Source organism: Triturus cristatus, chromosome 6 (genome assembly GCF_964204655.1).
Source record: "Triturus cristatus chromosome 6, aTriCri1.1, whole genome shotgun sequence".
NCBI lineage: Eukaryota > Metazoa > Chordata > Amphibia > Caudata > Salamandridae > Triturus > Triturus cristatus.
The window spans coordinates 1,114,577,555-1,114,594,548 of NC_140589.1; the positions used below are offsets into that span (position 1 = coordinate 1,114,577,555).

At 48.0% G+C, this 16,994-nt stretch overlaps 1 protein-coding gene across 3 annotated transcripts in view; it reads left to right on the top strand.

Annotated features, from left to right (window-relative positions):
- LOC146821043 (uncharacterized) overlaps positions 1-16,994 on the top strand; it is a 366,698-nt gene that overhangs the window by 191,327 nt on the left and 158,377 nt on the right. For all 3 annotated transcript variants that reach the window (XM_085611974.1, XM_085611976.1, XM_085611975.1), the window contains one exon: positions 16,731-16,844. In XM_085611974.1, coding sequence (XP_085468100.1) covers positions 16,731-16,844 — 114 coding nt within the window. The remainder of the gene's footprint in view (positions 1-16,730; positions 16,845-16,994) is intronic.

The following is a 16,994-nucleotide window of genomic DNA, read 5'->3' on the forward strand; positions in this document are numbered from 1 at the left end:
TCGCGGGTCCACTCGGTGCAAGTTTCGAGTCTGTGGGCGCCTTGACGGTTGCAGATATTACCTGCCGCGGACGGAGCAGCGAGAGAAGCGGACCTTGGACGCGGAGGCTCCCAACAACGCGAGACCGGGGATTCATCGGACCCTGCGGGCCGCGAGGGAGTCGTGGACTGTGGCTGGCGCGAAGGACGCTCTGCTGGACGGCCACGGTGAGCCTGGTCGTCCCCTTCACTGCATCGCGACTGCCGATACCCAACTACGGGGCTGTGCGTGCTGGGAACGTGGAGAGGACTTCGCTACATCGAGGCTGCAGACGTGGTACGTGTCGGTGCCCTGCCCGCCCAGCCAACTCGCACTGAGGCCGGGGTGCGCGCCTCTGCGCCCGGGGGCCGCGGGGGTGCCGTAGCCGGAGACACCGGGGGCTGCCTCGAGGGGGGGGCTGTCGGTGGAGCCCCTCCGCTGGCGTTGCGGAGTAGCGGCGGCCCTTGCCCGACGGACGTCTCTTCTGGTCTGGACCTCGTGGCCTACGGGGAGGAGGTGCGTGGCCCTGTACTTGCGGGGGTTGAGGAGGTGCTGTGGTTGCATGTAGCACCTTAAGGCCAAGCTGACCTGCAGGCTCCCGGCGTCTAGAGGGATCTGCTCATCTGGCGAGCTGGTGTTGGCACTGCGGAGTGTGGCGGACCCCTCGACTTGGTGCTCACGCAATCACCCACGATATTACACTTACCTGGCAGACTACCTATCTAAGGCCTGGGCTCTCGTCTGAAGCAGCCATGGGCAAAGCGGACGCAAAACAAGCGACTCTACAATTCAACCCCCCAAAAAAGAAAACACGAGCGCTGCCTGCGGAGAGTGGCGAGTTAGGTCCCAGCGAGGAGGAGGAAGTGGACTGGAAGTCTATCCTCCTCGGCATGCAGAAGAGCTTAACGTCCATTGACACCAAAATCGACAACATGAACACACGCCTGGAGGCGGTGGTGCATCGGCTGGACCAACACGGAGAGCGCCTGAAAGAGGCAGAGGGGCGAATATCGGAGCTGGAGGATGGCGCAGTGGCCGGTGCGACTAAGTTGACGCAGATGGACCGGCTGCTCAAGGTCATTGCCGACAAAAATGAAGATTTAGAGGCACGCTCCCGGCGGAACAACGTTCGCCTGATTGGCCTTGCGGAGTCCAGCGGTGGGGGCCGTATGGAGGATTTCATTGAGCGGCTGCTGATCGATAAATTTGGAAGGGACTCTTTCTCGCCGCAACTGGTAGTGGAGCGAGCCCACCGCTCCTTGGGGCCTCGTCCAGTTCCTGGGGCCCCACCACGCCCTGTTATCATCAAATTTTTGAATTACAGGGATCGTGACACCGTATTGCGCCTGGCCAGGGAGAAACAACCGATCCTACATGAAAACGTCACCATTTCATTCTACCCGGATTTTACCCAGGCAGTGCAAGAGGCCCGGCGAAAGTTTACAGGAGTAAAGAAGAAACTACAGCAACGAGACATTCCTTACTCCATGCAATATCCAGCCAAGCTCAAGGTTACACATCATGGCAAGCCCCTTTTCTTTGGCAATCCGCAACAGGTGGAGGACTTTCTGAAGGAACAATCTTCTGCGGCCCCTCGGCGACGCAGTCCTGTAACGGGATCGGGCTCCAGCTCCCCGACGTCTGCACCAGACTGATGAGTACCGCTGTTTTGGTTTATGTTTTGTCTCTTTACCCCTTCATGTGCCTTTCCTTCTTCCTTGGCACTGTTGGCTCCCCCCTCGCACTTGATTCTTCTCTTTGAGAGACGTTTACTCTGACCGTGGAACTTGGGAGGATCCTGTTTTTCTTTTGGGAGGGACTGTTTCCGATAGCCCAATGCGGGACTACATTTACCTTTCGCCCTCTCACTAAGATGTAAGGGATGAACAGTCATTACGGTCTGGGGCCCTGTATATGCTATCGCCTACTGTTAACAGGGTACTGGTCTGGACATTGACGACTAGATTCGCCCTGGCACTCCCCCCCTGTCCCACCTGATATCCTCCCCCAATGGGGTGATGGTGTGGTGGGTGAAACAAAGGGATTGGGAAGGGCAGGCCCGGCACACCGGCGAGTCCCCTATAGGGTATACCCCACTTTTGCATATATGTTTGTAGTAAAGGTTGGGAGGGGGTCTGAATTCCGGCAGGATTGGGCTGCAGTGGTGGGAGGGGGTGGGATGGGATTTGGGGATGCTCGACATGATTGGGATGTTGAAATGGGCGAGGGGGTGGGAGTTCCAGGGACTGTTTTGGGGTTGGTGTTGATCTTCAGCATGAATACTGCGAATATACTTGTTGAAATAGCACAATGTGCCACCCTTCTTCTACCAATACATTTATGGCCCTGCGGCCAGTTGCACCACTTAACCCATAATTCACTTCTCGGCACACATGACCCGCGCCACACGCGCTGAGCTAGGGGGGGAGGATTGCTCACTGCTATCACCTGGAATGTTCGTGGCCTGGGGGATCCCAGGAAACGTAGGCGAATCTTGGGTGCCCTAGACAGGTTGCATGCTCAGGTTGTATTTCTTCAGGAGACTCACATGGACCCTCTTCGCAATGCCACTTTTGCTGCCAGGTGGGCTGCCCATTCACTTCATGCGCCTTACTCGTCTTATGCAAGAGGCGTTACTATCTTAGTTAAAAGGGGAGTTCCCTACGTTCCCATTGGCACCGCCAAGGATCGGGAGGGTCGTTATTGCATAGCGTGGGGTAGGATAGGGGTCGAGAGCATCACCCTCGCCTGCTCTTATGGCCCCAACTGCGATAATCCGAGCAGTTTCATTGCTCTCTGGAACAAGGTCAGAGAAGTGGGATCCACACACCTCATCTGGGGGGGAGATTTCAACGCTGTTTTAGACCCCGCTTTGGACAGGTCGAACCCTTCCACGCACCACTACACTAATACACACAGATACCTAAGGGACATATGCGACACTCATGAGATCGTGGATACCTGGCGACACTTACACCCGACTTCTATGGAAGGCACACATTGGAATCATGCACATGCAACTTGGGCCAGACTAGATTACATCATGGTGGATAGGGCCCTAGCCCCTTCCTTGGTGGGGGTGCGACATCTGGGCCGTACATACTCCGATCACTCCCCGGTACTGGCCGAGTTCCGTCTACCCGACATCATGGGCAGACCTCAGACTTGGAGGCTCCAACCCACCATCCTACTTGATGAACTATTTCGCACCGAATTGGGTCAAGAGCTAGAAGATTTCATATCCCGTAACAAGGGAACGGTGGACCGGGTGGCCACTCTCTGGGAGGCGCTAAAGGTCACAATACGGGGCTTCTGCATTTCCAAGAGCTCTGGGGTACTACGGACCTTGCGAGATACGTTGCGCAAACTGGAAGCCACACTCCACACCCTAGAACATAGCCCAGACTACACCACCAATACAGATGCACAGGCAAAGTACCGCGAAACGCTATCGGACTACATGTCCACTGCTGAAAGAGAGGTAAATTTCCGTGGCAAATACTTCAGAGCTCGCACGTACGGGGAAGGGGAACGACCCGGTAAATCTTTGGCGGGGGCGGTCCGCCCACCGCGAGGCTCTAATTTTGTGCTGGAGCTGGAGGGGGAGGATGGGACTCCTTTACGGGACACGCACTCGCTTCTGGCGGCCTTCACTACACACTATTCCACGCTATACTCTACTACCAGGGTCGGTACACTGGACATGGACGACTACCTTAGGGAGCTAACACTGGGATGGCTCTCTGACCGTCACCGGGAGTTCCTGGCAGAGCCGGTTGGCCTGGAGGAGGTTAGAGATGCGATCAAACAGATGGCTCCGGGAAAGGCCCCCGGCCTGGACGGGTTACCTATGGACTTTTACAAGGCGTATATGGATATCCTTGCTCCGGTGCTCCGTGAGGTCTTCATGGAAGCTCATGAATCGGGCACGCTTCCTCCGTCGATGCAGGAGGCACTGATTACCTCCTTGTTGAAACCTGGGAAGCCGCCTCAGTGTTGCGACTCGTACCGCCCACTCTCGCTAATTAATTGCGACGCCAAAATCCTGACTAAAATACTAGCAAACCGGCTGCAGTTGTTACTGGGAGGCCTGGTGTTATCTGATCAAGCGGGTTTTGTCCCTGGTAGGGCCACCTCCAATAATCTCCGGACGCTATTTTCCATCATGCATAATGTAGATCCGGATTTACCATTGGTAGCCGTTTTTTTGGACGCCACCAAGGCCTTCGACTCTCTGGAATGGGACTATCTCCACTGTATTTTGTGCAATATGGGCATGCCGTTGGGCTTTACGCGCTGGATTGATCTCCTGTATGACCGACCAGTCGCTAGGGTGGGGTTGAACGGGCGCATATCGGACCCCTTTGTGGTGTCGCGAGGTACCCGGCAGGGTTGCCCACTATCTCCGCTGCTGTTTGCGGTGGCGATGGAACCTCTGGCGGCCCGGCTCCGCCAACATCACCGAGACAAGGCTCTGCGCTGTCTTCAGGGAGAGGTCCTCATCTCCCTATACGCGGATGACATCACGCTTTATATACGTGACCCCGCTGCCAACCTCAACCCTATCCTCCGTGAGTTTATTCGCTTTGCGGGTATGTCTGGTATCCATATCAATTGGGGAAAGTCCACTATCTTTCCCCTGACTGCGGCGGCCCAGCCTTTCCCTCTGGACTACCCTCTACGTTGGGAAATGGATGAGGTCCGCTACCTGGGCATACTCCTCTCCCATGACCGAGAGGAGCTAATGCGGATGAACTATGGCCGCACGTTTGACTATATCCAGGCATGCGTGTCTAGATGGATCACGCTGCCCCTCTCATTTGCGGGCCGCGCATCCTTAATCAAGATGGTGGTTCTTCCGAAACTCCTGTACCTTTTCATGAACATCCCATATTACCCTGGCAAGTCCTTCTTTCGTCTTTTGAGGTCTGAGCTCATTCGCCTGGTCTGGGGAGGGAGGAGGCCGCGTCTTCGTTGGGAGGTGTTGACTCGTCCATTCACGCAGGGAGGGCTCGACCTCCCAGACTTTGAGATGTATTATCACAGCGCGCAGGCCCACTACATTCATCACTGGATTCGCCCCACGCCCTTCCTGCCGCAGACGGCTGTGGAACATTGGCTGGCAGAGCCTATTCCACTTGAGGGAGCGATACTCAGTACACCAGAGACACATACGGCGTACCGCACCACGATCTCGAGCTCCATTCTAGCGTAGCGATACATTGCGAAGATAACATGCGCATCGCTGCTTTATTCCCCCCTGCTTCCTCTGGCATACCATCCCCGGCTGCCCCTTTTACAGGAGCAACTATTCAAAAACTTTAGGGCCAAATTCCACATTACAACATGGGGGGACCTCTATCATAATGGACAATTCCGTTCCCAATCTCACATGTTCGCTCACTCTGCACCCACTTTTATGGACACCTTCCTATATACCAGGCTTCGTAGTGGTATTCGTGCATTGACGGGGGACTTTCCTAGTGAGCCACCCACGCTGGAACCCTTGCATCGTTTACTTAAGGCTACCACTCCGGCTCATGCAGTCTCTACCCTATACCACTCGCTACGCACCACCCTAGACTTCTTGCCTTGCAAGGCACGTACAAAATGGGAGGAAGACCTAGGACTGCCCATAGATGACGAACTCTGGAGCTATTGCTGCTTACAAACCGAACAGATCTCCTCCAGTAGCAGGTTCAGGGTGATTCATTATAGGTTCTTACATAGGCTCTATTGTACTCCAGCACATATGCATAGGGTGGGCCTTCGAGAGGATGATCTATGCTGGCGCTGTCACGCTCCGGGGGCGGATTTTCTTCACATGACGTGGGGATGCCGGGAAATTGCCGACTATTGGCAACAAGTGTTTTCCGGCATTTCCGAAATGATAGATGTCTCACTGGCACCCTCTCCGACACAGGCACTCCTGGGCTATACAAGAACTATTAGAAAACCGGTCCGCAGATTTGCCACTATCGCCTTTCTCATGGCGAAACGTCTGATAGCCTGTAGATGGGGACGGGGCAGAGCTCCCAAGTTTAAGGATTGGATCGGTGATATGGTACACTGTCAGGATACTTTACTTCGATATGCTGAACTCCTGCCTTCCGCTTCAAGGCCGACTGACATCTGGGGTCCCCTACAGGCATATCTGTTGTCACACCCACAGACATAGCGGGCCTTCATCCCGCTTTCCCCTTAAACCTTCCTAGACATCGCTCCTGCGGTAGTGATCCACCTTCTGCCCCTTGGCCAGACAGCACATGGGGATGAGAGTTGAGACGGTCATTGTGCACGATTGCCAGGCGCCTTTATACCACTGCTGCATGTTACTGGGGGTCGAATGTTTCAATGCAAAGTGTTTCGGGGGTGATGGGTGATGGTTTTTCATTCTGGCACGCCAATTATCCTGCTTCTTATGCCGCAGCCGGCCCCTGGAGGGTTGTAGGCAGGCAGCTGTGTTTAACACTCATTTTCATCCTTGCACCAAGCCGCCGGCCACAGGATGGTTGTAGGCGTGGGGCTGTGTATTTCGTATTCATGCTGAATAAAGGTTTTGAAAAACAAAAAAAAACAAAAAACAAAAAACAAAAAAAAAAAACTTTGATAAAGACCAGAACTCCCGAGCACAGAAGTTCTGTCCCGAAGAAATCAACATAGAGGACTTTGGTGCACTCCGTATCCGCGAGTCCTGTCCACTCTGCACCCAACGCCTACGGCCCAGGTGGCTGACCGACCCAGAGCAGGTTCCTCAGCGATTCTGACCTCAAGTCCAGCGTTGTCTGGCCTCTCCTGGACTCCACGACAGTGCCTGCAGCCTAAATCCAGAGACTTCCCCAACCGTAACCGGCCCCAGTAAGAAGACTCCGATGCCCCCTACACCTGAAGCCCTGGCCCTTGGTGAGCGGGATCGAAGGTGCCCCCACGGCCCTCTACATCTCTACTTACCTCTGCTGTCGTTGGTCTCCCTCCTGCAACCTCCAGTGTGATGCCTGCAGCCTGTTTGTTGAAAACAGTCTCTATTGAGAAGCAGTGGGCGCTCAACACTGAATTTGCACCCTGCAACCGGCCTCCCCGGTGCCGCTGGTGGTGTATGTTTGGTGCTGTTTTGTGGCCCCCTCTGTGCTGGTCCTAACCCCCAAAGCTTGACCCCTACAACTGATTTACCTACCTGCAGCAGTGTGGCCTCGCGCATCCCCAGTCTTCATTGAAGAGTATTGGGCTGAACTCCGATTTTGACCTCTGCACCCGGCTGCCCCTGTGTAACTAGGGATGCAGTTCTGGTACTCACCTGACCCTTGCCCTAAAATAAATCTCAATCAAAGCTTAGTTATATGAAATAGGTGTGGATCTCCTTTTTGAGTTGTGTGTCCATTATTGGTCAATGTTGTGCAATACATGTCTTATACTCCTCTGCGTTAGGCCAATGGCTGCTTTTCCACACTACCACTAATAGAGCACTTTGGGTTTAACATTGTGCCCTATACACTTTTGGGGAATCCTTGTGGTCTGTATACAGTATTACCAACTAGTGGGATACCATATACAGAGCCAGCTTCCTACACCAACCATCACTCCAGCCTAGTGAGCACCAAAATCATGCTATACAGAAAAATCCTGTTCCAGTTGTCCTCCCCACCCTCCTCCATAGAATTAGGAAAAATTATTTTCTATGTATCCCCAAACCCCCTCCTACAGCAACACGACCCACTTCGTCTTAAACTCTAGCAAACACACCTACATCCCCATGCATGAAAGATACATGCTGTCTTCTTTAAAAACTGTTATCGTTTAAATGAAGCTCTCCTTGCCTTAGTCTCTGTGCTTCCATTCTGTGAACCCACACCTTATTCATCTTAAGGCAAGTTTTATCAATGGCTGCTGGCTACCTCACTCCAAGCCCCTGTCTGCAGATTCCACTCCGTCCAAACCCTAGTTGTCCCTGGCCACATATAATTTACCTTCTTTATATTAAGTTTAATCTTTTTTCAGTATTTCTGTTCTCCCAGCTGAACAAAATCATTCTCCCCCAAGTGAGTCATGAAAGCACCAGGAAAACGTTTCTCTCTGAATACATTTGTCAGGGTTGGGAGCAGATGACCCTACCACACAATTTTCTGCAAAGGTCAGCTTCTTTCCGAACGTGCACTCCCCCACTGGCAGTCCACTTAACAAACTACCTCAAACCCAGACCATAATGAAAGTCACAGGTCCAAGCATGCAATCTAAAAACAGTCCAGCAACAAAAGAAATAAGTCTCCATATCAATACACCTTCAACTCCCACTCCATTCTAATATACTTCCTAATAGAACCGGACCTCCATCTTCCCAGCAGCATGTTCTGTTATTTTGGCCACCAAATTTTCTATTCATTCATTGCTCCCACAACTCTAAAAGAGTTTTTCCCAATTTTCCCTATATCCTGCCCCTTTGCGGATAAATCCAGGTTCACTCGTACAAAGTGGAAAAATCTCAGAATTTGACAACTTTACACTGTCCAATCATTAGTGCTTGCAAACAACTGCTTGCCACTGCTGAACCCCATCCCCAGAAAATGGTAACAGTCCACTGTGCAAATTAAAATTATCTGACAACCCAAGATGGCGGGCCACCTGGAAATGTAATGTTTACACAAATGGTTGGGCTCAACAAGGCTGAATAGAGGTGGGAGGACAGCAATCACGTTGGAGGAGTGTGCCAGCCTGCTTGGGGAGCTTGATCGTGATCACTGTGCTTCCCCCACTTTTACATGGAACTTTATTTGCAACAGTGAGTCGTGCTGCTCCTTTCTAGAATTGACGGCAGTGTATCAGCACTTGGGAGTTTTCAAATCAGTCCCTGAGTTGGGCAATTCACCACCGAAGTGATTTTTTTTTTCAAACTCGCTTTCAGTTTCTGGACTGTTAAATACTTTAGAGTGGAGTTAAAGTGTGTGGTTTGACTCTACTTCCCCAAATGTCGCATTTTATAGTCCACCCCCCTCCACCTCCACTACCGGTAATACGAGAAGGAGTACTGAGACTATTACCAGGCACCCTGAGCCAATAGATGTATGCTTAGAGCTGCCCACTGGTGCTTTGGCCTAATATGTAGTGGTGCGAAAGTAATTTAAAACTGAGTTTTGAGCACAACATATTTTATACTCCGGCCTGTGAAGCTCACTGTGTGAAGTCACCGGTGTTGAAATGCATGTCATTGGGCCTGCAGAGCTGAATACAATTGGCTGAAGGATAAATAAAAAAAAATAAGGTTAAAAAAATCTCTGCCACTGGCATTTACTCTGGGCCACATCCCAATCAATCGTTATTTGATTGAACAAAACAGGAGTGCCTTCTATGTAAACTTTTTGAGTATGCTCAGTGACAAACGTTTGTGTACTAGCTTGAAAAACAGGAGTGCCTTCTATGTAAACAACTTTTTGAGTATGCTCAGTGACAAACATTTGTGTACTAGCTTGAAGTGTGCTACCTTTCAGTGCGCTCTGCCCTGGTAGCATGAATAGGTCCAGAAGTGCTCCTCAGTGGTTCCTTCTTTTTTTTGTCTCATTGAGTTCATAGTTTAGCTTCTATGGAAACGAGGAAGACTAAACCTGAGGTTACAACTCCACAACACAGACTATCATGCCACACAATTACTCTCCATAACACATAATCCCATAATTTCTACACACTAAATACCACATACTTTCTCTCCACATAATTTTGCTGCACTACATACCACATAATTCCACTAAACACAACCTATATCCACTCCACTCCAAGAAACATTATTAAACCACTTTTACATTTACAACGCCAATAGCTCTAACTCTCGCAAATGCGAAACCTATTACATTGCAAACACTTCTTTAACTAGTAGTCGCGTTTGCAGAGTGGTGGAGAAAGGGTGCTGGGCCTCCGACCAGCGCTCAGCAATTCCGCTGCGTAGGACTTACGGGAGGTACCAGGAGGGATTCTTAGCCCCCAAAGTCTCTCAGGAGTAAAGTGAACTTCATCCCCCATCCCGTAGTCTGCCAGTAGGTGCGTTTGCAGAGTCGTGGAGAAAGGGGGCATGGCCTCCGAAGATGTCTTAGCAATTCCACTGTGTGGGACTTACTGGAGGTAACAAGAGGTGTAGTTGGCCCCCAAGGACATTCTTGGGGGCCAACTACCCCTCCTATTACCGCCAGTAAGTCCCACACAGCAGGATTGCTAAGTTCTCATAGCAGGCTACGGCCCCTTTGCCCACCACTTGTAGTCCCCTTCGCTGCCGGGGGTGGTTAGGGGCCACCTAGCCTACCTCTTACCTCCAGTAAGCCCCACACAGTGGGATTGCTGAGAGGTGGACACAGGCCATGCCCCGCCTTTTTCCACCACTCTGCAAACACGCCTCCTGGCATGCTCTTGGTTGGGGAATTAAGTCCCCTTTCCTCCTGAGGGTCCCTGGGGGCCAACTAGCCCTTCTCTTACCTCCAGTCAGCCCCACACAGCTGGTTTGCTGAGGGTGCTCAAGGGCACGCCACCTTTTTACACCACTCTGCAAACGCGGCTCCTGGTGTACTTCTGCTCGGGTGATGAAGTCCACTTTAGTCCTGAGGTCCTCAAGACATAGGAGGACCTCATTGCCCCACAAGCAATGCGACAAGAGGCGCGTTTGCAGAGTGGTGTAAAAAGGGGAGTGACCTTTGACAACCTCTCTGCAATCCCACTGTGCGGTGCTTACTGGATGTACCTGGTGGGCTAGTTGGCCCCTAAGGACCCATAAGATTCTAGGAGACTTCAATTTCCAACCCAAAACGCGCCAGGTGACACATTTGCAGAATGGTGTAGGGAGGGGGTGGGGCCTCCAGCAAGATGCCGGGTTCTTTTTTTTGTTTTTCTGTTTTAGAAGGGGGACTACATGGCCCCCCTTCTCTTAATATTTTTTCGACCTTGGGGACCCCATCCCCCAGGGCTTGAGCCATATATATATATTTTTTAATTAAAAAACAGGAAGGGGGCCGTGTGGTCCCCCCTCCCGAAGCCAACCCCATCCCCCGGGACCTGGCCAGCCTGTTTTTTTTGGTGAGAAGGGCCGCATGGCCCTCCTCCTGAGGCCAATTATAGTCCGGGCATCCATCCCCTGGGGCCTGGGCACCCATCCCCCGGGGCACGGGCTTATTTATTTAATTAATTTTTTTTAAATTAGGTAGGGGGGCCGCATGGCCCCCCTTCCCAGGGCAACTTCAGGCCCCGGGTACCCCATCCCCCGGGGCTGGCCCTCAAGTTGGGGACGATGGTGGGAGCACCAATAACCTCACGGTTCCAGCCCGCTCCCCGCCTCCTGCGGGAGGCGGCATTGCTTTTGGGCAAGGGAAGCTGCTAACATGCAGCTCCCCTTGCCCAAAAGCTATTCTGCTTCGCTTTTTGTAAACGATCGTACCAATTTCTTCATGGCATCGGCGGATCACTGCTTGTTTGGAGAAAGGGGGAGGAGCATTAACGCTTTGCATGGTAGTGCACCCCTAGTAGAAAATACCGAATACCCTTAAACACAGAACTGAAATGAAATCTAAAAAAACCCAATAATTGCGGTGACAAATCTTACCACGTTTGACGTTCAAAGATGTGTGTGTGTATATGGTAAACTTTAAAAGCAAAATACACCAAGCGTCATTAAACATGCGCATGTCACAGTTGATTAAGAAAAACTGATGTCCAACCTGAAAAAATGGTCTTACGAGCACTCTTAAATGCACGTGTTTTAACTTGAGCAAAGGCAACAAATATGTAAATGAGCGCAATCAATCAACCAATCCGGCATTTGTAAAGCGCTACTACTCACCCATGAGGGTCTCAAGGCGCTTCTTGATGACGAAGTTAATCGCAACACACAGTATTTGTGTGCATATCACAGTTGTGTAGATCTGTAGTCCCAGGAGGTAATGTCAATTGCCACGATAACAAAGTTGCGCAGTGTGTGCGCATCACAGTTGACTAGAGTTACATGTTGCCGTAAGCAGGAAATATATAAAAACGCTGTGATGAAATTTGTTTTACACATAGATCGGCAAGTCCCCAAGCCAATATGGCTGCCGGCATGCAATGCATGTACGTAGAACGTGGTTATGCTTGAAGATCAGAGGCAAAATCACCATCATGAAAGGCTCTGTGGGAAGGTGACAAAATGTTGGACGCTCGAACGCTGCTCTGGGTTAGATGTGCCCCCAAGAGCTGCAATGACAAGACAGTAAGTGTTCGAGCACTGCGCCAGGAATGCTGCTCTCCTGATTGCTGAGATGTGCCTCGCTAGACCCACACACACAGTTCCCCGTGTGCCTTCTCGCACTTGACTTAAGCAAACTCTTTCTCACAACAGTTTCTCCAACTAAAATATAAAGTTAATGCTGACATATCCAGTCATACCATTCCCAACACTGGCCTGATCATAGAGTCTTCCTCTAGTAACACATCTTCTCAAACAACCGCCTTAGACACTCCAATGAAGAAGGTAGGAACGGAAACTCTTCTGACTCAAACACCGGTGGGTCGTTCACTGTAGCCAAATCGTCGCCAGATTTGTAGTGACACAGACCCAATTAAGCGACAAGAGTAGTGTCTAGTTTAAGCACACAGGTTTATTTGCCACAGTCTCAGCAGTCCAGCAGCAACTGACAGTCATAGTACTGTTCTAACCTCGAACTCCTCACACCACATTCCAGGCAAGGTGAACTGGAATGTGGAATGTAGTAACAGAGACATCACCACATCTTGTTAATGAATAAGCTGTCATGTAACACGGGCACACTTGATTAAGTGCTTTTGTGCTACTCTGTGAGCGGATAACGACCACGGACTGAAAGTAATCTGTAACGTCTATCATGACTATCCTACCACACATTTAGGTCAAAAGATTAAAAATTGTTACTTTTCGTTCTCTAGTTGTGTCGAAGGGTGGCATCTCCCACCCTGCTCCTGGTCAGTGATTGGACACTGATAGGCTTGCCTTTGGTCATCATGCCTTTGGTCCATTGTTATTGCACCCACTGCTTGTATCTGGTGTGCTGATGCCACAGCACTTATGACAGAGGGCACCATTGTAGAGTCACAAATGGGTAGCTGCAGCAACAGAAGCTAATGTCGACAGGTGCATGGCAAAAAAAAGGAGAAAACCTTAACATGTCGGGTAGAAGTAGGACCAAAACCTAATGTCCTTAACTTAGTAAATCTGAATTAATTATGGTGTTGAGCACAGATTGAAAATTATAACAAATATACACTTAGAACTCTAATTATAGCAGTCATAAGAATCTGATAACTTGGATAAATTCAGACACATTTTAGAAGTGGGCATCATGCAGCTACACAGAAGTATTACAGTCAGGCTACAAAAGGTCTCCATGAGACGAGGATCATGCATTCGTAGTTGGCACTCTTCCTCCATACAGTCTTACCTTATTTTGGTTTCAGAGAATCTATTTTAGTGGCGACATAAAAGGAGCAGGGTGCCTTTTCCCTTTAATTCACTGACATGGTCACCCAATGAAAATTACACAGGAGAGACTCTCATTTTCTCCGCTTATCAAAGATAATCGTCCTGAACCCTTACTATTGCACCATAAATACTAAAGTGTTGACTTTTGTGCTCATTGACTGCTATATTCTGCTTGCACTTCATAAATAAACATTAAATACCTTTGGTTTTTACGTGCCTCCATTCTACCCTTTCTTTATGATGATAAACTGATATTTTGATCAGTACCAATGTTACCTATTTCTTCAGTTCACAAGCAGTAGATAATATCAATGCTCCAGGGTATAAACACACGTGGTGCTACTCAGTCAGAAAATAATATGCTGGCCACTCCATTACAGTTTACAAGTAAAGCATTCTTATTATTTTAGGAGGCCAAAACTGGTGCACATTCGCAAAGTTCTTTGTTTTCATGTTTTTCATAGTAATCTTGCACAAAGTCTTCTGTTTCTATTCATCCTCGAATGCTTGTGAAGGTACCTCTGGTTTACATCTTGGTAAAGTATGTGTCACACCTGTGTTCTACATAGTCCTGAGGAAATAAAGGATAAAAAACTCTATATTTCATCCTGCTTGATTCAGTAATGTAACTTTATAGACTACCTCATCAACCTCACATATCCTCACTAAGCACTTCTATTTCTCATCCACGGCCATCCTACCCTTGACTATACGTATTATGTATATTATGTACAGGTAATATGATAGTCTATGGGCTTCCTGCATTTGTGTTTCTGTATTAATCAGCTATATATCTGGCATACTCTAGCCAGTCAAGCACTGCTTTATGTACCAAACCAAAGGCTAGAATAATTATTTCAGGGACTGATCTGTTCTCTTTAATGGAACTTAGTTAAATTTCTAACCCATGTCCTGGCTTTTAATGCACTAGCAAAGTATCAGGTTGACTCTTTCCTGCATTCTAACTCTTAATTGATTCTGCCCTACCTGCTTGAACAGGTCAAATCTAAGGTGGAAAGTGGTTACCACTTCCAATGGTTGCTTTAAAAACTGTTCCTGATCATCCTCATTTATCATATGATGAGTGTACCTCTAATCTCACAGTACCAAATTATTGTAAGGTTGGGTGATATAGATCCAGGCAAGGAGTTCAGACACCTGTGCATTCGCCAAGACTAGCATAAGAAAGGTCCCAGATAGCTTTACTTAACTAAACCTCTACACTCAGACTACTCCAATGAAGATTCTTCTTGGGTGAAGATGTTCACGGAGCCTTTCATCATTCTAAGGATTACATCAACAATAACTCTGCACAGGCTGTTCCTGGAACATTTTCTGAAAATTTCCCCAAGAACATACTTTTTCAATCTCTCAGACAACAACTTAGTAAATGTATACAGCAAAACACACTAAGGGGGCTTAGTAACTACTGAGAAAATAACCACACTAAGAAAAACTATAATATAGATTACAGCTGTACTTGCTGCCCCTTCTGCCAAGTACCTTCCTCACATATAAAACCTAAAGCCTCCTAGACGTTAAGTAGTTTTCGAAGAGATGGAACGTAGCTGCAAAGTTGTTTGTCTCCATCCTAGATCACTGATAAGTAATGACTCTTTTTTTGTTTTGAAAACTATTTTAACATTGATGAATTCTGGCAACTTGTTCGATGGCTCACCTAAAGTTGGACATCTGCTCTATTTTCTACATTTTCTTTTTAGATTTTTAAGGTCTTCAGAACATCAGTTTGTTGTAGGCTGTTTTCTCTCATTTTCGCTGAAGCAAGGCAGTGGAGGCATCTGGTCGAAGGCTTCGAGCAAAGAAGAATTAAATGAGGACAAGTAGACCAACCACACTTCCATGGACCATATCTCATTGTAGGTCTAAAGCATTTCTCATTCTCTACAATCAAGTGAATATAAGATCCAACACATTTAACTCTTGCAGCAGACAGCATCTTCCTTTTTTGCAAAGGAAGCAGGTCTAGCTAATAAAACAATTTGTCTGATCACTTGAGTGGAATATACTTTACGTTTGGCACATCCACCCCTAGAAACATCACCTTTTCAAGGTGATGACTTGCTCCTTGTGAAAGCTCATATACTTGCAGGATGAAAATTAAGCTTTTAATCACCTTCACAGCTTTCAGCAATATCAGAACCTCCTCACAATGATGCCAAATGTTAATATTACAAATAACCATCACGTTCTTTTTTTTAAATTGTTTTTTAAAAAATGTGTGAAGCTCCTCTTGAACAGTAGCTGAGTACCCTGGAAGCTGTCAAATATGGCCAATTGTCAACAAATGAGCTAGTCCCCATTGTGCTGTATATAATCAGACTTCAAAATGATATATTTCTTAATAGCAGTAGCAGGATTAAATAGGTGTTCTCTGCCATATTAAATATCAGCCGTCTCCTCCTTTTTCCTATACTTCTAGCCCACAATGTACTAAACCGGTGGTGGGAGTAGATTGACCAGAAGGCTACAGCTGCCCTTTTTAAATCATGCCTCAAGTATGTACAGGTAAAATATTTACATGTCCACCCGCCCTCCAAATCTGTTAAGTTTTTGAAATGTTAAGTGTAGATGATAATTTTGAAAAATTAATATTTTTCCAACTGAGTCTTGTAAGCATAACATCATTTTGTTTTTGCTCATTGGGTTCTCCGATGCTTATGAAGGTTTATTGGATGGAACCATTCTCAAGAAGGTAGGAACTATTAATACCATTAGCTCTCTGTCTTCCTTGGCGACATATTGGAGACCAGGGCTTTCTTTTTCTAGATCCTTTTTTTCAGGCAGTGGGACCAGACTGAATTCAGACTAGCCTTAAAGATCCAGAATGCATTAGGTCAAAGCACAGGACTAGAAATATGTGTGGGTGAAATATATAACACTGCTATTGGATCATCATGGATAATGCTCAGTGGCTTCTATTGAGTGCTCAAGAATTTCCTCTATTCTTTTGTAAGCTGTTTTGTTTTATACTATAGAGCCAAGCGTAAGCTTGTATTGTTTCAGCTTTCTCTTAACACAAATGATGTTTCTGTATATCACTCAGTGAAATGCAGTTGATAAACTCTAATATCGCCTGAGTGAGCTCTAATATCGCCTTAGAGTCGTGCCCACAATTCAAAGACTGGTACATGAAAAACTTTAATAAAATCAATAACATGATGTGGTTTGAATGATGTTGGCTGTTTCATGAAGTTCTGCCGATAAGTTGTTCTTTTCTGTGCACTTCCAATTGCAGGCCCTTTGATTGCTACCACTGTAGTTTCATTATCTGCCAATGAAAAACACGAAGATCTGTATTCTTTGGACCCTGAGGAGTTGAAAAGAAGGTGTAATATGAGCCATTTGTCAAGTAAGTTTCAGTAAACTTGAATTAGGTGATGAGTACAATAAATGCAGCACCCCAGCAACCGTTCTGGGTAAAAAACAGCAGGATATATGCATGGTTTCTGTACTGCAGTGAGAAATTTATACCAAGTACTTACTAAAAAGAAAAACACAA